This window comes from Rattus rattus, chromosome 7 (genome assembly GCF_011064425.1).
Source record: "Rattus rattus isolate New Zealand chromosome 7, Rrattus_CSIRO_v1, whole genome shotgun sequence".
Lineage (NCBI taxonomy): Eukaryota > Metazoa > Chordata > Mammalia > Rodentia > Muridae > Rattus > Rattus rattus.
The window spans coordinates 100,575,006-100,598,348 of record NC_046160.1 but is presented as its reverse complement, the minus strand read 5'-3'; the positions used below and the strand labels follow the sequence as shown (position 1 = coordinate 100,598,348).

Genomic DNA, 23,343 nt, shown 5'->3' with positions numbered 1-23,343 from the left:
GTTGATCCAAATCTCCGGTGAATGGGCCCCGACTTGAAAACTGCTGCCCTTGATAAGAGTTTCACAGCCATGCCCAGATGGCCAGCATCACGTCAGAAGAGGAGAAATCATCTGAAGTCCATCCCACCAGCTAGCCCAGGTCCTGCCTCTCCAGGTACAGCTCCATCTTAAAATCACCTTGAGACCTCTGAGACCTCAAGCGAGGGCTCAAGAAAGTCCCCTGCCAAGCAAGTGTCTCAGGTCTGCTCTGCGTCCAGGGAGGGCTGGGTTCATTAAGCTAGAAAAAGAGGGCTAGAGATGCAGGTCAGTTGGTACCCTGCTTGCCTGGCATATGCAAAACCCTGGGTCTGATCCCTAACACCTAACAAAGGTGGTATTGGCCAGCACATGCCTGTAAGCAGTGAAGACAGGGGGATCAGGAGTCCATGGTCAGCCTCAGCAACATAGGGAATTTATGACCAGCCTGGGCTACATGAAGAGTGCCTCAGAAATAAAAAGACAGATGGAGAAAGAGTCCTCAGAGAGAGAGAAAGCAGGGCTACTGCCTCCGAGGCTAAGAAAGTTCTTCTGTACTTTCCCCTGAAGGAAGGCATCGCACCTCAAAGTCTGCTCTTCCTTTTCCAGGAAGACTTGCAGATCTAGAAGTAAAAGATGGTGGATGGTTGTCAGCGGCCTTAGCCTGTACTCAACTCATACCACCCTGCAGAAGAGAAAGCTAAAATGGCCACTTGATAGAGGGATAATTTACATCCCATTCATGCCCCGGGCTACTTCTTTGATAGTATATACCACTAGTTATGTGCAAACAGGCCAAGGGAAAAGAGGAAGCTGACCAGAGAATGAGAGCAATTGAAAGTGCAATGATTTTGTAGGTGGAGCACGGCCTTTGGGGCTGAGGAGGGAAGACACCCACACATCCACACCCAGTTTCCAGTTAAAGGCTGCAGCCCACATCCTCTCCCTGAAGGGAAAGACGGTGCTGGAGCTAAGGAGCCGAGCTAAGGAGCCAAGCTAAGGAGCTAAGGAGCTAAGGTGCTGGAGCCAAAGTCAGCAAGCCCCTGCTGGAACTCCTTCTCACTGAGCCAATTCTCAGCCACATCTAGCCCAGGCTGGCCTCCAAAACGGACCTTGAACTTTGGATCTTCCTGCTTTCACCCCTGAAAGCAATAGGTGTATCACCCCCCCTGGTTTACACAGTGGGGAGGGGAGATTGAAGGCAGGGCTCCTTCTGTGCTAGGAAAGCACTCTACAGTGGAACTACATCCTCAGCCTTTTAATCCCTCGCTGGAAACTTCTGTAACAGGTGAGGCACAAGGCTATAGTGAACACTGGGGTGAGGAGGACTCAGGATCCCCTCCCCCTTCTACTTAATGCTAACCCCATGTGGAGGAGGGTCGTCTTGTTGGAGGTCCTGTTCTGTACTTCCATTGGTGAGTCTGACACAGGCCCATCCAATGGGAAGCAAGACGGGTACAGAGTATGGGCGTGGATTCAGGCCGAAACATCCTGGTTACTCTCAGGCCACTTTCCTGAGCATTCTGGGACCTGCTGCTTCCTAAGTCGGGGTCCTTAGACCTCTTGAGAAGCCACCCACAACCCCCTGCCTCTGTTTAGAGGGTCAAATGGTCTGTGTTGATTTCTCTAAGATCAGAACCTGGGCAAAAGATGCGCCTGCACGAAGCTGTGAGGGAGGGAGAAGAGAGGCCGTTCTGGATTCTGCGCCTAGCTGGGTCAGCTCAGGCGGCTGGTACTCCTCAGTGCCTGGTGGTCTAGCCCAGGCTGAGCAAGTGGGTAGCCGAAGCTCTGGGCAGAACCGAAGTCATGAGACGTTAAGTCAGCACACAGACCGGTAGCATCACCATCATCCTGGACTTGACAGGAGAGCAAATTTCTCAGGCGGGACGAGCAAATAGGCCTTTCGCGCTCGCGCACCTCTCTACTTGGCCTCCAAACTGCTGAGTTGCCAAGGATCGAGGAGATCCTGAACTCCTGATTCTCCTGCCTCTACCTCCCCAGGGCTGTGATTTTAGGCGTGTGATGCCATACTTAGGGTTCGAGTATGGGCTTTGTGCACGATAGGCAAGAACTCTGTTAACTAAACCATATCCCCGCACCCAGAATGAGCATCTCATCATGATGAGCTATGGTGCGCAGAGCACGGGGCGCTCTGGTGGACCTACTCTAGCTTCCGCCTTCATCACCATCCTGGACGTTAGGGGGCAGCAGAAACAGCTCCATTTCCCTCAGCACAGACCTTTGTGTCCCGCTCCTGGGATCCCCCGTAGTGGGGGGCAGAGACACGAGTAGACAGGAGACTCCTGCTCAACTGCTCTCCCACTAGAACTCCTCAGCTCACTCCTTGAAATGCCAACACAACCCAAGTGCAACCCCACTGCCCAATTCACAGTGGACAGCAAGAATCCCCGGGCACCCTGCATGTGCCAGGGGCTGAGAGGCTCTCGTTCTGAGTCCACTTTCTCCACTCCTTTTCCCCACAAGTCACTCCACGGAGTCCCTCTTCCCTCGCCGCCTAACCCTAAAGTGGCTGTTAGCTAGAGAGAGATTTGAAACAGGAAAAAAAAAAAAAAAAAAAAAAAAGGCCAGTTGCCACCTCCACTGATGTTCCTTCTGGAATGTTCTCTGACTTGATTAAAGGCCTTGGTAGGTGTTTAAAAAAGACCTCATGTATGTATAAGGGCACGGACACCCCGGCCCCAGGCCCACTACCAGTAACACACACCATATTGTTTCTTCACAGCACCAGAGCCTCTCCTGATGACTAGGTAGGTGTCCCGTAAGGCCAGGTTCTGCCATGGTACCTGGTACCCATCGGGTGCTTAGGAAGAGCACTGTGTTCTAAGTCCTATCAACAAAGGTTCAGTGCTTCAGTATCATCCTCTGGTTAGAGAAGGCAGCAGTGGTCATCATACCCACTCTGCCGGAGTTGGGGCTTTCCCAACAGTTGACCTTGAAGGGGGCTGCAGATGACCTTGCTGCTTTCAGGCAGGGCTACTACCACAGGCTTGTTCCCATCATGCTGTGGATTCTATATTCCCTACAGTTCGGCACCAGCACAGTCAGGATTTGCTAATGATCTTTTGGAGTGGGGGACATGGGCCTGTGCTTCACGACCTGTGGAGCATAGTGCCACATAGTCGGTGCTACCTCCAAATCCAATGACTTTGTCCTCCTGGCCCAGTGCTTGAAGCTCAACTTTGCAGTTGTGTACCACCAGCAGCAGAAAGCAACCTCATAAATCAGCTGTGCTGGTTGGTACCTGCCTGTGATACCAACGCTTGGGACTGGGGGACAGAAGGATGAACACTTCAGGGTCACGCTCAGCTATACAGCCAAGCTTGAGGCTAGTCTGGGCTACCAGGGACAGAAGGGGAAAAGCATCTCCATTTGCTGATGCTTACACTACCAGCTATCAGAGGATGTGGCAGTAAAGAGCTATCCCCACTGACTGATACAATGAACCATTACTTCTAAATTAGAATGTGACTTCAAACTGGGGAGAGAGAAAATGGAGTCTTTAAATAAGAATGTCTTATTGTTTGTGTTCTTATATTAGCAAAAAAAAAAAAAAAAAAGCAGCCAGGAAGTGCAAAGAAAATACTAATTAACTTATACTGACTGTCTCAGATTAATAGATCCTATCATTGAGACTTTCCAAATATAAAAAGGTATTAATCATGCTAATATGAAAATCCTTGCTGATCTCCAAATACTTAGTAACACGTGGCCGTTGTCCTAACTACTATCGGATACTGTTTAACCCCTTCAGATGTACAGAGAAATTTAATGCCTAGATAGTATCTCATGAATATACATGATTGGTAATCAATGCAATTCATAGCTGTGGGCAAACAAGGTCCTTGGAGTTTTAGCCAGAGCTAGACTCCTGGACAAGTGTGATAAGTTCCTAGTATAAGCAGAGTAGTGGCCTAGGGCAGATCTGGGTCAACCCAGATGGACCAGCTACCTGAGTGGTACTGGGTAGGGTAGGATCTTCCCCTCTTGTACCTTCACTTCTTGGTGTCTAATGTGAGCATTTGAGAACCTTCAGTGACAATTGAAATAAAGACAATTAAATAAATGCTAATACCAAAATACCTCAACCTGAAGGGGGTTCTGTGTCGCTGCTGTTACTAACATCAGCATCTTGACTATATAGTGTTACATTTTCAGGACACCATGAAGGAGAAACTGGGTGAAGGGTACACAGAATCACTATGAATTTTCTGACTACTGATCTCAATGATCTCAAAATGAAAAGTTTAAAAACTTCTAGAAAATTCTGGAAGGTATACAATAGTATATGTGCTGGTAGCTCAAAAAAACTACCCGGAATCACCACAAGCCCCACTCCTAGATTTCTACTCCAACTGAGGATGGAAAGAAGCCAGGGTTAGCTCAAAGCAGGGAGCAACCTTGTGGCCATCAGTTGCCATAGGCAAACAAATGTGGCCTATAATATTGGTCTACTATTCAGTCATCCTGAGTGAAATAAGACAGAAAGGCAACTATTGGCCAGTTCCATCTTTGAGGTTTTTGGAGTCGGCAAGATCAGACACAGAAAGCCTGGGGAGGGGCTGGTTAGGAATCTGGAACATAGACTTAATATGCCCAGGGTCCCACTTGGAGCAAGCATGGGGGTTTTGTGCTTGTAAATCCTAGCACTTGAGAAGCTGGGGCAGGAGGATCAACGTGAGTTCCAAGTTAGCTTGGGTGTTACAGTGAGTTCCAGGTCAGCCTTAGCGACAGTTTGAGACCCCATTTTAAAAAAAGTAAAAGTGTCAAGTTATCAGACAGGACAGCAACAGAACCCAGCACCCACCTCTGTCCAGCCCAAGGACAGAACTCTTGGCCTTGGCTAAGTCACACTAGCTCCACCCTTCACCAGCCTTATGACAGGAGCCCAGGGGCCTGCAGGGGCCCAGTTCCGAGCCCAGAAATCAGCATACAAGATTCACACACAGGATTCACACACAGGAGGGGAGGGTCTCAAATCTATGCCCCACCTCCTGGCCTCTGCCATCCAAGGCAGGCACCTCAGAGCCACAGATCAGGCACAGATTAAATGGACGCCACGACTTCGTTGGGCTACTCCTTCTTTCTTAATGGAATAGCAACACTTCCCACTTCCCGCCACCCACCTGCTTTGCTTCTCACTTGCAACCCCCCTCCCCCAGGGCTGGATGGGATCCCAGTCTTTCAGAAGCAAAAATAGCTGATCGCACTGGGGTAGCAGCCAGTTTAAGTTTCTTTCATTTACACTAAAAATAGCCAACTGAGGCATAGTCCCACCACCTGGCCCCAAGCCTGTCCTGGTGCTGCCCTCTGACTATCAGATGTCTCCACCCTTGGGGTGGGCGGGGCTGTGTGTCTGGAAGCCAGTATCCTTCCCTCATTTCTGTCCCAGGTTAAAGCCAGGAAAAATCCCTGTTGACCTTGCTGAGGTATTCAGGGTTGACAGGCTTCCTCTCCAAAACCCAGCACCACCACTGACCCCACCATCTTCTGTTTCTTTATTCAGTGAAGTAGGTCCTGAACGGAATGGGCTCTGCTTATAGAGCTGCTCATCTCATTTTTGAGCTGCATGACAACTCTGGGAAGGGGGAGAAAAAAAAACAAGACTAGAGAAAGGTCAGGCGGACTTGGGGGCACAGCTCAGGTGATAGAGTGCTGGCTTAGCACTCATAAAGCCTTGCATTCAGTCTCCAATGTGGTATAAACCTGTGCGATGGAATCTGCCTGGAATCCAGTCCTCTTGAAGGCTGAGGCAACACAGCCTGAGGAATGCAGGGTCATTTTTGGGTACTTTATGAAGTTCAAGGCTAGCCCGGGATACATAAGACCTGAGTGAGGTCGCTCCACCAGGAAGTCCAAAGGATCTGCACTGGGATTTGTGGGTGACCAAATGTCAGTCCATTTCAGTCCTCCGTGGTGAGTATGGCCTGGAAGGAGACTGGAGGACTTGTTCCTTGAAGACACTGAGCCTGGGGGCTCTGGGGTCATGTATTCTCTACAAGAGTTTAAAATTCTGGTGGTTGTATGTATACTGGACCTGGGTCTTTATGATACATTTATTTGCGCTGAGTACTCTTCCCTGGGGGGGGGGGTTATGGGTTGAAGCTTAACCTGGTGTCCCAGTTTGCTGTGATAAACACCATGGCTAAAAGCAACTTGGGGAGGAAAGGGTTTGTATGGCTTATGGGTTACAGTCTATCGTTGGGGGAATCCAAGGAATGAACTCAAGGCAGGAACCTGAAAGCAGGAACTGAAGCAGAGACCATGGAGGGATGCTGCTTACTGGATGGCTCCTCATGGATTGCTCAGCCTGCTTTCTTATACAACCCAGGTCCACCAACCCAGGGATGGCATCACTCACAGTGGGCTGGATGCTTCTGTATAAAGATAGCACACCCGTAGACTTGACTTGCCTACAGACCAATGTGATGGGGAAATTTCCTTAGTTAAGGTCACCTCTTCCCAGATACATCTAGATTTATGTCAAACTGATGAAAACTAACCATACATCTGGTGATGGGGACAGGGAGGGGGATGAGGAGGAGGAGGAGGAAGTGGAGGAGGGGATGCTCTCCTCGTGGGTAAACAAACACACCTCTACCTTATGTTCCCAGGCTCCTGCCAACTCTCTGTACCAGGTACTCCAGGTCCCCAAATAGCTAAAGGGGAACTCCAGTATTCTGGCTACCAGTGTCTGTCTACTACTGTCACTTTCCTTCCTCTAGACCCTTCTGGTCCATGGCATCACACCAGTGAGGACACTTTGCCTGTGTCATCCCTGTGTTCCCACCGGCCAATACCTAAAACTACATCTACCATGGAAAAGTCAGTTCAGCCAGACCCTACTCCAAGCTTGCTGGGGAGGGACTGCAGGCTCCTGCTGGGCAGGGAAAGCACACTGAGGTTAGGACCAGCTCCCTACAAGAAGTCTAGGTTACACCCAGCTCTGTCCTGTCCTAGCTGTGTAGGTCTAGGGGGAAAGAATCACCCGGGCGTACCTGGACCAGATCAAGCATGGCGGGTCTCATCCCTGTGCCCCAGCCTGCCATTTCCTTGCTTGGGATAGACATTGCTAATCAATCACAGCACCGCAGCCTGCTGGTCTCAGATACTCCACTGGGGCCTCTCAATCATGCATCCTACCACCCTGGAGGTGACAGGCTGGTGGAGAGGCAATTTGCCACCCTGCTTCCTGAATTAAGAACAGGGGTGATAGGAGATGGCAGAATAAACAAAATAAGCCAAGCGCATAAACAAAAACGAGGTCATTTCTTGAGGAGGGGGAGTTCAATGACAAGGTCTTCCAGGGGCTGTGACAGCAAGTGATGGGGATGCTGACATCGACATGGAAACTGAAAGGATGAGAAGCCTGCCTTCAGGAAGGCAGGCCAAGGGAGTGCACTGTCTGGAATTCCTAAGGAGAGGAGTTTGCCATGCTCAGAGACTGAAAGCCAGCCCATGAAGTCTGGAGCTTAAGGGATTGGAGTACGGAGAGGACATGGTGGCAAGGTTGATGGCAGAGTATCAGCAGACCTGAACCGTGTGGTCAGATTCTAGGCATTATTCTAAGTGCAATGGAGAACTTCAGGAGGATGGAAAACAAGACGACAGACTCTCGTTAAGGCTTTTAAAAGGCTCCTCTGAGCTGGCTGAGGTAGCACCTACCAATAATCCCAACACTTGGGAGGCAGAGGTAGGCGAATCTCTGAGTTCAAGACCAGCCTGATCTATAGAGTGAGTCCCAGGACAGCCAGAGAAACCTTGTCATGAAATCGTAAAAAGCAAACAAACAAACAAATAAACCAAAGCCAGTGTGGCTTCTAACCCAGCACTGAGTGGGGGCAGAGATGGGAAGACCCCTCACTGTAGCTTGCAGGTACCTGCTTAGCTCCAAGTTCCGCAGACAGTCTAAGGGGATAAGGCAAAAAGTGACAAAGCAGGGTAGTCGTGTCCTCTTCTGGCCTGGGCACCGATACATACACACTATATACTATGTGCTATATACCATATATACTGTGATGGTTCGCATATGCTTGGCCCAGGGAGTGACACTATTAGAAGGTGTGACATTGTTGGAGGAAGTGTGTCACTGTGGGGGTGGGCTTGGAGACCCTCTTCCTAGCTGCCTGAGGATGCTCAGGCTGTTCCTGGCTTCCTTCGGGTACAGATGTAGAACTCAGCTCCTCCTGCACCATGCCTGTCTGGATGCTGCCATGCTCCCACCTTGATGATAATGGATGGAACTTCTGAACCTGTAAGCCAGCCCCAATTAAATGTTGTCCCTTATAAAACTTACATTGGTCATGATGTCTGTTCACAGCAATAAGACCCTAACTAAGACATATACTATATATAGTATATACACACACACACACACACACACACACACACACACACACACACACACACATCCTGGAGCTGAAGTTGTATTCCAGGTCCTTCTCCTGGGAAACTAACTCTTCCACATACACATCTGGGAAACAAACATAAGCACAGTGCTTCTACGACAGCCTAAAGCCCAAGTGCTAAGAAAGGGAGTTAGTACACTCCAGTCCACAGGCCAAGTCTAACCTCCGCCCTTTATGAAAACACTGCTCAGCTGATCATTACATCAGTGGGGTTGAGTACTTATGGCAAAACAACCTGTTTAGTAGCTTCTATTTCAGAGAAATAAAACACCTTCTTAGCAGCACTGCCTAGGAGTCACTGGCTCCGGTGGTAGGATCCTAGGCTAGAGAGATGCTGCAGTAGTCAGGAACACTTGCAGCTCTTTCAGTGGACAAGAGTTCAAATCCCAGCAGCAGTGTCAGGTGACTCCCAGCTGCCTAATTCCAACTCTAGCGGGGAGGATCCAATGCCCTCTTCTGGCTTCCAAGGGTACCAATGAACATGTGGTACACACAGACACACACAACTTTTGTTTTGAGGCAGGATCTCAGACCACCCAGGAACTTAATATGTAGACCAGGCTGTCTGCCTCTACCTCCCAAATGCTGGGATTAAAGGCCTGCAAACCTACCCCCAGCACACAGAATAAAGACAAACTCAAGAGTGTACTCCAAAATAGACAGCACTACATAGCGAGGCCCTATCTCGAAAAACACAACCACCTCACTCCACCCCTCCAAACATCACACAAAGTCATTACAACTAAAAGCTAAAATACTAGAATAAAAAGAAGCTCGGTGAGATGGCTCATCCCTGTAATTCCAGCCTTCGGGGAAACTGAGGCAGAGGATTGCTGAGACTGTTACCCTGAGCTGCAGAATGAAAGCCCTTCCCAACAAACAAAAACCTCCAGATGAACCTGCAGGGAAAGGCCAAGAGAAAATAATGCAATAGCCAGGATAATGGTTTCCTCCAAGAATGGAGGTTGGGGGGGAGGATGACAGGGGGAAATGACAGGGAACTTTAATGGTGCTTCTACCTTCCTGTGGTGGAGGTGTCCATATTCTTCCTGTTTGGCATGTGCTCACACCTGTCCTGGACCCCCTGAGATGGCTCACCAGGTAAGGGTGGCACGACCCAACCTGATAACCTGGGACCCACATATTAGAAGGACTCCCGAAGATGACCTCTGACCTCCAGGGCATGTGCAGGCACACACATAGGAAATAAAGGTAAGAACGTATATTTGAAGATGTGTGTGCTTTAAATACCCTTCTTCCTTACCAACTGGGCTTTTGTGCAGCACACCACATCCCAGATAAAAAACGATTCCTAGAGTCTTCTACGGAGGGGGGACGGTCATGTGATTAGGCTCTGCCAAGTCTGTGAATGAAAGGACCTGTGTCCTGACTACCTTGAGAACTGGAGTCATAGGTATAGAGCACAGGCTTGTGAGGATTGTGGAGCTGTTACCCTGTCCTGTACAGACCTTTGAACTACTATCTTTCTATTCAAGAGAATCAAACAAAAGGAGCTGGGGTGTGGTGCCCCATGACTTTAATCCTAGCTCTTGGGAGGCAGAGGCAGGAGAATTTTTTTGAGTTTAAGGTCAGCCTGGTCTACAGAGCCATACTCCAGGACAGCTGGTCCTGCAAAAAGAAACCCTGTCTCAAGACGGAAACTGATTTGATACATGGGACTGAGGCAGAAGACCTACCTAATCAACAAACGGGGAGGACTCCACCGGAGATGGATAAAAAGTTCCCGCCTGGCCCAGAGCTGCTACTTGGGAGGCTGAGGCAGAAGAGTCAGGGTTCAAGGCCTGCCCAAGGAACTTCGTGAGATCCTGTCTCAAAGGGGAGAGAGCTGGGGTTGTAGCTCAGATAGGAAGAACAGCTGTCTAATATACATGTGACCCTGGGTTTTACTCCAGCACTTATTAATTGGAAATTTTCTATTTTACTATTTCTACTTTCAAGACAACACGAAGCAGGGGTCATTAGCTAAGTGTGTGTATGGGGACCCCAAACTGCTTTCCAGATTACAGAAAAGAAGAGAATCACTTGGGGGGAGATTCAAACAAAAGAGCGAGGGAAGCTTTGTCTACACTGCCTGGGCTCACAACGAATGAAGCGATGCACTCAGGTGTCAGCTAATAAAGAATTTTAATGACAAAATGAACTGGCGACGTGATAGGTATGTTTGCTAATATGCTTGAATCTTCATATAGTATTTACATAAAGCCAAGGGCCACAATGTGCCTTATAAATGCAGTCACCCACCAGTTAAAAATAAAACAACCACAAGAATCAATGCTATTCCATGAAGACTATCTCTCATCAAAAGTCAACACTGGACAGCATGGTGGAATCCCAGAGGCATCCCTGGAGATGGGGAAAACAAGATGACAATAACCACGCCATGGTCCTCATTTTCCGGAGGAGGGAAGTGAAGCTTAGGGGCGTCTAAGTGGCTTTCCCACGGAGCTGCTAAATGGTCAAGCAGGGTCTGACCCAGTGGGGTGAACCTGTGATCCAATGCTCTGGCGTTAAGTGCCCGGAGTGAAAGGTAATAAGAATTCTGCACAGCCACAAGCAGCTGTCTGTATTCAATCAACACCTGTCCAGCCAGAGGTCACTGTACCTGAGTGTGCAGAAGGCTTTAGGAAGACCTTGTGAGCTAGCAGATTGGGGAACTGGGAGGGCACTGTGTATAGGCAGAGAGTAGTTCAATGGTGTCCTCTGACATGCTGGAGAGTTGGTTTGTTTCAAAACATAAATATATTTTGGAAAAGCAAAAGAATGTCTCCTCTTTCATCCACGAGACCAGAACAATAGTATTTCTGGCACAGACTTGAGGCAGAGCACTCTATAAATACAAAACTATTAGATTCCATGCAGTCGGAACCTGATCAGGGCCCCCTTTTAATTCCCTGACATGAGCTGCCCACTAACCCAATTACCCAGAATCCCTGGAGGAGCTCTCCGCTTTTCCATCGCTCACAGAGAGAGTGAACGCATATTGCATGGCCATCAGCCCAGCCTCTCACTGAAATCAGATTTCTTTCAGAAAACACTTGGGGAAGAGGCAGGCAGGGCTGGACAGGGAGGAAACAGCAGGAGCGGCTGGAGGGTGGGTAAGTCGGGCAAGGTGAAGGTAGAGCTGAACGGAAGACTTGGTGGGGTGGGGCGCCTGATAAACGCAGCAAGTGAGTTGGTCTTCAGAGTTCTGATCTGGAGACTAAATCAACCCACACCTGAGATGCCAGGGGACCATCTGATTCCATCCTGATCCCAGAACTTAGCAAGGATCAGCTCAAGGTAATGCCATCCCCTGTAGAGCGCCCCCAACAGGTCCAAAGGAGATCAATGGGTCCTGTCAATCTCACTCAACTCTGTGGGTGGCTGAAGAAAAGACAAGCAGAACCTGAGCGAATCTAACTCTAGCTGAACTGGCACCAGGGAGCTGACACACCGAGGCAACATCATGGCTGTCTGACTGGATCCTCACCCTTACCTGGTGAACAGTACGGGTATCAATACAAGTGAAGAAAGGTCCAGCGAGTGTTAAGTACAGGAACCACAAATGCCAGTCACCAGCTCTGAACCCAAGTCCCATTTTAAACTCGATTCTGCACACTGAAAAAGGACGGCTTTCCCTGAAAATGTGAATTGGCATAGAAAAGATCTGCATAAAGACTCTGGGACACCATCTTCATTCTCTGACCACTCCAGTCATCCCAGGAGAGACCGGGCAAAGCCAAAGGAAGTCACGTGGGAAACAGGATCCATCTCCAAACACCTAAGGAATGGGGCAGGCTTTGATCCGGAGACAGAAGACACCACACATCTGACGTCATCCCTAGTAATGGTGGAGCCCCTACATCAAGGATCAGTGACCCGCACTCTTTACTAAGAAAGTTATTGGAGACGTCTTGAGCTGCTTTAGGGTGTTGAGCTAAGAGCACTGGGAAGGGCGTGCTAACCGAGGGAGATTAGAAGCGCCCAGCAATTGAGCCATAAGGCAGGTTGAAAAATAAGTTAATGTGTGAGTGTTTCCGGAGCTTAACGGCCGGGTAGCAAAAAATACTCCCTACAAGCTGCTGGGTAGTTGGAAAATATGGTTCTGACATGTAGAACTAACTAAGGTGAGGGTGTGGGGGAGGGCAGTGTTTCTATTCCCTGTGAGACTCTGGAACCCCTGCTGCCCAGCTTGACTGTGAGACCCTCCTGACACAGGAACCAAGCAGCATGGCGAAGAGTGCCGCTTGTTTCCAGAATCAAGTTGGAGTGGGGCAGGAGCCCAGGCTAGTCCCCCAGGGACTAGACCTTGAGCATGTAAGCAAGGAGGGACACTTCCAAACAAAGCAGGGGCCAGGACTACTGCCAAAAACTCTCCCTGGCAGAGCCCCAGACTCCTGCAGGCTCCTCCAAGGCTGGTCCCAGGGGGGCTTCCGATGCCAGGTACCACTGAGCTCTATGGGGATCCACACTAAGCCAAGAGCTCAGCTTCACTCACACTCAGGAGGCTTCCTGTCAGTTTTTCTCTTTCAGATACAGGCCTGCCAGCGCTGGAGGTATGGTGGGATGTGTCCTGGTAACTGTCTCTTCCTCCCTCAGGTAAAGCTCCCTAATGGCTGAATTGGGCTCAGTGTTATCAGGACAGGAGACATCTGGCTGCCATGGGGGAAGCCACTCCTGGAGGGGGGGCAACTCTGGGACCACCCGGTCCTCCCACATGGCCAGCATCCTTGCAGCACTCCACCCCATTCCCACCACTGGAGACCTGCATTAGCCATGGGCTTCTCTCTCAGGAGCCAGCCCAGGATCTCCCCACCACGGTCCTTCAGTGCGCTTGGTCATGACTCCTGTCTTTGGTGAGAGGACAGGAGACCTTTCTGGGGACCACTAGAAAAGTATCCTCCTTTTTCCCAGCACTGGATAACTCCTGGGCATTCCAACTGTCAAGGGCCTGAGTGGCGGCTCCCCCATTCCTGGCTTCTATCACGGGGAGATGGAGTGGGGTGGGGTGGAGTGGGGGTGGGGTAGGGGAGCAGAAGGCATGGAACAGAAAGGTCCAGACCTGGGCCTGACCTTCTCAAGCCAGAGGATGGCTGAAGGTGCAATAGCTAGCCATCTCACTTGAGCCCCTGAGAGCCCCATTATCACCTTAAAGGAGAGAGGCTGCCTTTTGCCCTGATTCCCTTAGATCAGATTTTTTCCAGATTCCCTGGAAAGCAGGCAGCAAGCGAGGCATACTCCAGTCAAGGAAGTGTCTGCTTAACAGCTCATGTCTCACTCAGCTTCTAGAACAAGATGGTAGTTCTATCTCTGGGGCTTAGGAGGAAGAAGTCTCTTCAAATCCTAAAAACCCTCAGGCTCCCAGCACCAAAACACAGGTGTAAGGAGACCAAGCATGCCTGCCTCTCTGGGTCTCCTCGTCTGTGAACACCGGGAGTCATGGCAGCAGAAAGAGCCTGGTGTGGGGGGCAGGGGATCAAGTCCAACCTCCATCTCGGTCATGCCTATGTACAACCAAGGCCAAAACTGTGCCGCAGACTGACACATGGTCTTCCATACAGCAAGCCCAACACAGGACACTCCAAACAGGGAGGCTGTTTCCTCCAGAGCCCTCTGAACTTCAGCCAACACACCACCAAGGACTTAGGAAATGACAAAGAAGGGATTTGTGGTAAATAGTTTTGTGTCAACTTGATACAAGCTATAAAGTTATCTGAGGAGGGAACCTCAATTAAGAAAATGCCTCCATAAAAATCAGGCTGTAAGCAAGCCTACAGGGCATTTTCTTAATTAGTGATTGATGTGGGAGGGCCCGGCCCATTGTGGGTAGTACCAACCTTGGGACAGTGATACTGGGCTCTATGGAGACTGAGCAAGCCATGAAGAGGAAGGCAGTAAGCAGCACCTCTCCATGGCCTCTGCATCAGCTCCTGCCTCCAGGATCCTGCGCTATTTGAGTTCCTTTCCTGACTTTAACGATGGACTAGTGGAAGCATAAGCCAAATAAACCCTTTCCTCCCCAACTTGCTTTGGTCATGGTGTTTCACTGCACCGCAGATCCAAAAGGCAATTGGGATCTGCCCTGAGAGCTTCTTCATAGGTACAAATGCTAAACTGAGCTCAGGTAAGGAGAGAGAGGACCTGGAATTTTCCATGCCCAAGCTGTCTCACAGGCAACACAGCTCAGAGGTAGACACTTCTCCAGGGCACAGGAGAGGAGCAGGGAAGGTCCCTAGCCTGCTGAAGGTTGAGCTAGGTTTGGGAGGCGAGCAACCCCACCTTGCCCTTCTCAGGGAGGACTGCACCCCTAGCATGCCCCTTCCTCTTTGCCTGCCCTGTTCCTCACCCCCAGAAACTTTCCCTGTTTCCTTCCATGTTAAGAAGGATCAAGGCTCAGATGCTGATCTGTAAGCATTTACACTGGCTCTCTCTGAGGGAGACACACATGTGCCCATGCACTGATGTGGGTACATACAAGGGATGCATGCACGCACGCACGCACGCACGCATGCACGCCATTCCCAAAATGGTACTGAACAAGATGCAAACCAGGCAGATCCACAGAGAGGGTGAGGAAAGGAGGGCCTTACAGCAGCCTTCCATACAACGAGTCTGACATCACCCCCACAGTTCCTAGGAGCCACCTTTCAAGTAAAAAAGACGCTAGTTTGCTAGTTTCACAGTGCTTTAGTTGACTCAGCCTGGACCAGGGTTTGGGTTCCAGGACCCACACAGCAACTTACAACCACTCCCAGGGTATGGATGGCCTCTTCTGAACTCCATGAGCACCAGGTATGCACATACATGCATGCAGGGACTCACACATACACACAGAACAAATACAAACTTTTAAAGCTAATTTCCTTAATAAAATATCTTTTTTTAAAAAAAAATCTATGAAGGATAAAGCTATTCATAGAGCCAAAGATATTTAAAAAAAAAAAAAAAAAAAGTACCTTGGCTGAAACTAAATAAAACTCATTCAGCATTTGCGACACCTACGGCATGGTGCAGCTCTGGAGTGTGCAAGGGCTCACCTGCACACCTGAGGGAGGACCAGGGATCCTAAGGTCACTTGCTAAGATGGATTGGGGGGCGGGGGGCAGCTAGTCCAAATGAGGAACTTCCCAAAGTGACAAGCTTACAGCTGAGGCTCCAAATAGGGTCTGGAGTCCCAAAAGGATCCTTGGGACCTCTGGACTTCCATACTGCTGGCCCACATATTGCCAAGAAGAGATGCCCAGCAGGCTACGGTGTGACAGCTATGATGGCAGCCAGCCTGTAGCTGCATTTACACACATACTGCCCTCGGGAAGGTCCTGGGTGTGACCCTCAGCCTTAGGTACCCTTACACAGGCCTGACTCTCCCCACCAAGACAAACCAAGCGGAACCCCGACCCTGGTGCTTGGCTGTGGGGCTCTTACCTTCCTTCAGCATCCCCACTTTGAGGCATTTCATAAACCGGCAGGCCTGACAGGACTTGCGCCTCCGTTTGGTGATCTCACACTCGTTGGTGGCAGGGCAGCTGTATTCGATGTTTCCTGCAACAGAGAGATGGGTTGCCAGGTGTCTGCTATCCGGCCAGGACCCCGACCAATTAGGTTAGCAATCTGGGGATTAATTGGCTAGGGCTGACTTGCCCACCCAGGGCTGCATAGGGAATTGCTTCTGGAATAGGGGGTTCCAAATGGCTGTCGGAATGCTTCAGGCTCTCCCGTGCCAGTTCCAGCCTGTGAGCTGGGTAGGCCAAGAAGCCACCTGGAGAAAAAAAATGTTCTTCTGAGAATGGTCACTCACGGTTCTGAAACAGCCAAGGGATTTGGGGGAGGGGTGGAATCAAAATATGTTGAGCCAGCATTTTACCTCAGGAAAAAACAGCCACCATGCAGAGCTGAATGTTGACACAGATCACCCCAGCTCCCCAGCCTCTAACTTGCACCAGTTACTAGGAAAGGCCCAGGAAACTCTGGTAGAACCTGGACTCTGCCTCCTACTGGGGCCAGGACACCTAGCTCCCCTGATTTTGAGGAAACCTTTTCCTGTCACCAAGCCTTAGTTTTCTCACCTACAAACCAGTTATTAGCTCCTAAGGGAAGGGTTAAGCAATTTAAATACTTGTAGCCTTGGAGGGCGGTGGTGGCACACCCCTTTCATCCTAGCACTCCTTGAGTTCAAGGCCAGTCTGAGTTCCAAGGGCCAGGGATGCAGAGGAAAACCTGTCTTGAAAAAAAATTGTAGCCTAGGCTGGATGAGGTGATACTCACCTTTAATAAGCAAGCCAATCTCTGAGTTTGAGGCCAGCCAGTGGTCGAGGGCAGCCTAGACCATCGATACACAGCCTGTCTCAAAAAAGAACTACATGGCATGTCTTATACAGAACTACTAAGTATGGCCACCCATTCAATTTGTCCCAGCACATGGGAGGCTAACACAGGATGCTCAATGGTTTGAGGGCAACCGGAGCTACAGAGTTTCATGTCGAGACGGTCTCAAACTATTAAACCATTTCAGCACACAGGTTGGTTGTTTTATAAACACATGTTCATCTTGAAAATATGGCTGCCTCCTGCCTGACACAGGGACAGTATCTACCCTGAGTTCCCTGTCTATTCAACACCTAATTAACAAATGTGGGCTGTAAGCCTACAACATGCCTGGTACTAGAAGAGGAACAAAGGAAGGCACCAGGTCCTCATCCTATCCCAGAGGGCTGGGGAGAACGTGAAGACCTGCCCTGCTCCCCTTCTACCCACTCATAGTAATAATATCCAGGGCTTATTTATTGTGCACCTACTCTGTGCAGCCTCTGGATCAGCTCTCTAGACCCTTACCCCGACTCTGAGCTGACCTATCAGTGCCCAATTCACAGACCAAAAAATGGGGACTGAGGAAACCAAAATGAACTATCTCAGGCTCAGAGCCCTTAGACTCCCTCCCCTGTACCTCCCCAGGAGCCTGACGGAAATCAGGAAGTACCTCCCCCACAAAGGCAGGCTGTTGCTAACCTACAGCTGAGGTGGCCTGGTGGTTGGAAGGGGAGGTAAGTGTCCCAGGGCATCCTGCACCACAGCTTCCTGGTGTGGGATGTGGAAATACTGTCAGGCCTAGGACACCTGGGCTACCATGAAGGAGGGCTCTGAAGCAGGGTCAGGTATGGACCCAAGTTACCACACTGCAGCACCCCCTACAGCACAGTTAGGGAATCCCAGAGACCCCTGTGGAGAACAGGACTGTTTTCTCACACATGCTCTCATTCCTTGCCCTACAGCCCCTCACCTCTTCTAATCAATGTTTTTCTGTGTGCGTGTGTGTGTGTGTGTGTGCGCGCGCGTTGCATTGATGTTGTGTGTGTATGTATGTGTGTACTGTGTATGTGTAGGACCTGGGTGTCCACAGCGCATGTTTGGAGATCAGAAGATAGCTTCTGGTTCCCTCCTTCCAACATGTGGATCCTGAGGTTCGAATTCAGGTCATCAAGCTTAGCAACAAGCTCCCACAGAGCCCTCTTGCCAACCCCACTAATGTTATTTCTTAGAATTCACTTGTGTAACTTTATGGGAAGTCAATTGAGGTGTGGCAGTAATTTCAAGAATCACATAAACATGTTTCCTGTTTGGTTTTGGTTTTTCAGTAATTTTTAATCTTTGAGATAGGACCTCACCCTGTAGCCTAGGCTAGCCTCAAACTCAGTTCTTGGATTACGGATGTGAGTCTTTACACCAGGCTATACATGGTAATATTAAAGATAAATGAGAAGGGGAAACGCAGGCTCAGCTGATGCATCTGTCCATGTGTGTTGGCTTTGAGGCTCTGTAGGCTGTCCCCTACCCAACCCCACCATCCCCACAACGTCCACAGCCTGACCCCCTCCCACTCCCCAGCACTGTATGCAACAACCAACTCCTAGAACTGGCATAGAGGCAGGTCCACCAAGTGCCCTATGCCCTAGGCCTGCAGCCACCAATCCAGATTCCACTTGGGAAGGTGTTGCTTCTCTGTGCTGACTACCCCACGATGCCCAACTGTCTGTGGCCTCTCTATATCCTTGTGCAGGCCAGATCCTCTTGGCAGATCAAACATCTGACACACCAAGGCTCCTAAGGCACGCTAACGGCTAAATAACCAGGTGTTTGGTGACACAGCTGCAGCCCTGCTCAACTTAACCAACTTCTCCCCTTCTTACAGATGAGAGCCAGGGATACGGCGGCAGGAGGATCACATCAGGATGGGAGAGGTTATACAGTGAGAGGCTGGGGGTTTCATTGTTAGCTGAAGCAGCCTGGGAACTGAACCCAGGTGGCCTGCTTGGGATGACAGTGAAGACCTCTGCACTCACTCTCAGTTGCCCTGGGTCAGCCACTCCCGTGTGTGAGAGCGGGGCCATGGGATATGGCTCAGGATGGGGTTGGGGTGGGGGTGAAGAGCATGTGTGGGTTTGATCATGCTGTCCTCCTAAGGCAAAGTGACAGGACAAGAGTACTTCCTAAGGCCAGAGTGCTAACAATGTTCTTGACCTTTCAGGGTACATGTGTGTGCACGCGCATGCCCGCCAACACGCTCGAGTGCCTGTGTGTGTGTCCCTCATGCTACTTATTTATTTGGTTCCTTTCAATTTGTTTTATGGGCCTGGCGGCTGGCTGCCAGCAAAACCAGGCTGGTGGCCTCGTCTTGTAATTTCTCTAAGTGCCTCCTTGATAAAGTGATGAGATTAATTCATCATTGTTCCGGTGGTCTCAAGGGGAGTCTAGGGGAGCTTAGCACAGGGAGGAGGCATCGGTGGGGCACTCACACACACACACACATACACCATCATCAACTCAGTCGTGGCCAAGTTAGTGAACAGACCCCTCACAGGACAGGGACATTAACCAATTCCGGTCCCAAACTGAATCTCCTAACTTGTCTGAGCCTCAGTTTCCTCATCTATGAAATGGGTGTGTAGTTTCCATCTCAAAGTTGGATGAACTCAGCACACCAGGACTGAGTGAAGCATAGACCCTGGCATCCAGGCAGGCAAGGCTGACAAACTAAGTCGTACATCCAAGCAGATCCGCTAGAGTAGATGCAGAGGACATTACCATCTAGCCCGCCAGGACAGAAGGCTGTCCTGTCCATCCAAGGACACTTGAGAACACTGTAATCGATCTATGGATGGCTAGACCTCAGCTCCTGTTCATGCCCGAGGTTACATCCGGAGCTGAGCTGGAACTCTGTGTGACCCTGAGGCAGAAGGGTAGTCTCTTTGATCCTAAGCCACCTGAGAAGGGAACCCCAGGGGAAGCCCCATCAGCTGTCCCTGTAAGCAAGCCAGGCGTCCCATCCTGGCTCCGGCACAGGGGAGCTGCTAAGCTCTAACAGTTCTAAGGCCCCAGCTGACCTCAGGGGTGTGGTGAGCAGCAGTAGTGAAAGGCTGAGCGCTCATTTATCTCAGTCCTGTAGGACAGAGACATCCCTTTCTCTCTGTGTGGTCCCCTGTCTTCAACCCTCTCTCTACCCTTCCCTCCCCATCCACAGCTAGATAATCTCAGTCCTGTGTTGACTCCCTGTCACCCAACTGCAGTGTCCTGCAGATGGTCTGTCCTGGGCCTGCACGCTGCCTTTGGGCTTCTCAGCTTTCTCCAACTGAACCAACCCTCACAATGTGTTCCTCCATCTTCCTCATCATGTCAAAGAGAGTTGACTCTCCAGCCTGCCTCTTGGGCCGAACACTGAGGAAGCTTCCGGAGTCTTACACAATTTGCACCCAACGCTCTTTCCGTCCTCCTTCTTCCCTGGAGGCCACATTCCAACAGGCAAATTCCCTGTCTGTGATGTAATGCAGTGGCCTCTGCTATCTACGTCCCTTCCAGTCACAGCCACAATGAGACACACATCTACGTGCCTTCCCTGACGCTTGTTAAAGTTGGCGCAACAGTGAGAGTCTGGGAATGGGACAGGTAGAGCGTTAGGGACGCGCTTCAGCTGGTAGAGAACTTGTCCAGCACACGAAGCCCTGTGATCGTTCACCGAAACCGCATCACAGCGAGCGTGACGGCACACACCCATGATCCAAGTACTCAGGAGGAAAAAGAAATGAGGACCAAGAGTTGAGGGCAGCCCTTGGCTATACTGAGTATGAGGCTCGTCTGGGATCCAGGAGACCTTCTCTCAAAGAGGTGTGAGGAGAGGAGTAGGACAGAGGAGAAAGTAAAAAGGCCTGAAGCTCAAATGGATGCAGATGAGAAGCTGTTGGATCTTTGAGAAGATCCCTCAGGGAAAGTGCTTGCCTCTCCGTACTGACCTCCACACTCATACACAAACAATAAATAAAAATAAAGAATAAAGGAAGGACCCAGAAGGAAGAAGATACACTTGACCAGAATCTCAGAAGGCCTCAGGCACAGAAGATTCAAGATAATGCAAGAGATAGGTGTAGGCCTGGGCCAAACACGGGTTTCCTGGAAGTGTACGCTGGCTAACTCAAACCAGCTCTGCAGCCTCCTCACGGCCTCCGAGAGTCCCTCGAAGGTCTACACAAGAGGAAGCTGACAGTCTCTGGAGAAGAGGAACCAAAGATGTCCCGGATGCTGGATCAAAGGCAAAGATAAAGTGTAGCAGAGAAGGAAACACAGATGGACGGATGGACAGATGAACAGACGGACGGACAGATGGTGGGACCACTCAGCCCCCTAAATAAGCCAAACAGAGGATTCCCCCACACACCAAGGAGGAATACAGAGGGCTCGTCTCTGAAGGAGCAACATGTGCACAGAGTAAGATAAACAAATAAACACCTTTCTATAAGCTGCATTCCTGCCCTGCCACACTCAGAACCCCCACACTAGTGAGAGGGCAACTTGGGAACATTTACCAAGGTGAAACAGGGTGGGGGCACGCCCAGTCACTCTGTATGTTGCCTACAGCTTCACATGGTCTGTAATTACCTCAAAAACAAAAGATCCAGAAAAATGACAATTTACAGGGTAGTTTTTCTTGTTGTTGTTTGGTTGGTTTTTTTTGTTATTGTAAAGGTTACATCAGCTGAGCTCTGGGTCGGTCACTGCAGGAGGATTGGGATGGAGTTCGCAAGCCAACACAGGCTACATGGTGAGCCCTAGATCAACCTGAGCTGCACTGAGACTGCTCTCCAGTACCTCAACGTGTTTCCTGCCCTTGCTTTTCTACTTAAGGGCAAACATCCAGGTTAGGGGGATGGCAGGTGGTGGTGACTGTCAGCCAGAATCCCACATAACCCAAGGCACAATACAGTAAGAGTCCAAGGGTTAAAAAAAAAAAAGTCCTTCCCAGGCTAGAGAGAGAGATGGCTCGGTGGTCAAGAGCACTGACTGCTCTTCCAGAGGTCCTGAGTTCAATTCCCAGCAGCCACATGGTGGCTCACAACCATCTGTAGTGGGATCTGATGCTCTTTTTCTGGTGAGTCTGAGCATATACATTGTGCTCATATAAATAAAATAAATAAGTGTTAAAAGAAAAAAATCCTTCCCACTCACACAATACATCGGGAGTGCTTCTTCTCCAACATGTCAAGCGGCATATGCCGTGGGCCCCACAGAGAGCAAACTACAAAATGTGGAAGAAGCCAAAACCATCGTTTAACCTAAAAACAAGAGGATGCAAAACAAGGAGGAAAATAGAAAAAAAAATAGGTTTCAACCAAATAAGGGGAAGGGGTGAAGGAGAGATGGACACAGGGTAGGGACAAACAGTAACACTGGGTGTAATGCCACAGGCCTATGATTTAAGGGCGAAGGGGACGGGGAGTTCAAGGCCAGCCTAGACTGTGAGGGAACCCATTTTGAAAACATCAAGCTTTCTAAGGCAGTAAGTACAGGTGTGACATTATAACCTTAGTAACTAGGAAGATGCTAGAGGGTTTTTGTTGTTGTTTGGCTTGGATTGTTTTTTTAATGGTTAACTTTGGATTACAAAGAAGATGGGTAGGGCCAGGCACTCTATCTCTCCTTAGACATTTGTATTTCTAAGGGCAGTTAGATAGCTCAGTGACGAAAGGTGCTTGTCCAACCCTGAGAACTTGAGAAGGATCCCAACCCATGTGGTAGAGCTCTACCAACTCCTTCCTACAAGTTCTGACCTCTACCTGTGTGCTGTGGGTTAAGGGCTTGTCCACGATAAACAAAACGTCATACCGATTTTAAAAAGAGAACCTATGTTTCTATTATAGTCTTAGTTAATAGAATTTTGAAACTGTATTTTATGAAAACTTAAGAAATTCTGGGGCTGGGGATTTAGCTCAGTGGTAGAGCGCTTACCTAGGAAGCGCAAGGCCCTGGGTTCGGTCCCCAGCTCCGAAAAAAAGAACCAAAAAAAAAAAAGAAAGAAAGAAAAGAAATTCTGTGGCCTGCAGTGTAGCTCTGTGCCTTACCTGACAGGCCTTGGCCCCTAGGTTTGATCCGCTTCGGGCTCTTAACGACTCTTAACGAAGAAGACAGCACATCAATCTATGGTGCACTTTAATCGTCTACGGTGCATCTCACTCATGAAAAGAAATCCAAACTCCATGGCAAGGCCCTTTATTCTGGGGATCTCTGACCAGCGTAACCTATCCTCCCCCAGAGGCTCCTGAATCACCAATGCCCCCTATGAGTTCATGAAACCCAGAACCCATCAACTCCCTACACCCCAAACTCCTTCATTTGTCCACCACAATCTCCTCCCAGTTCTGGGTCTGTCCATGTGGCCTTCTGGGCAATACCTTCCATCCTTCCATCTTTCCCACTGACAGCAACTGATAGAAATTTGTGTTGGAGTCCTTATTACAAATAGACACTATCGTATTGGGTTTTGTGCCCTGTGTAGCCCTGGCTATCCTGTATGTAACTCACTCTGTACAGACCAGGTTGGCCTTAAACTCATAGAGATCTGCCTGCCTTTGCCCCCTGC

General features: G+C 49.7%; 1 protein-coding gene across 1 annotated transcript in view; it reads right to left on the bottom strand.

Annotated features, from left to right (window-relative positions):
• Positions 1-23,343, bottom strand: part of Esrrb (estrogen related receptor beta) — a 95,274-nt gene that overhangs the window by 12,565 nt on the left and 59,366 nt on the right. Inside the window, exon 3 of the mRNA XM_032908787.1 lies at positions 15,867-15,983. Coding sequence (XP_032764678.1) covers positions 15,867-15,983 — 117 coding nt within the window. The remainder of the gene's footprint in view (positions 1-15,866; positions 15,984-23,343) is intronic.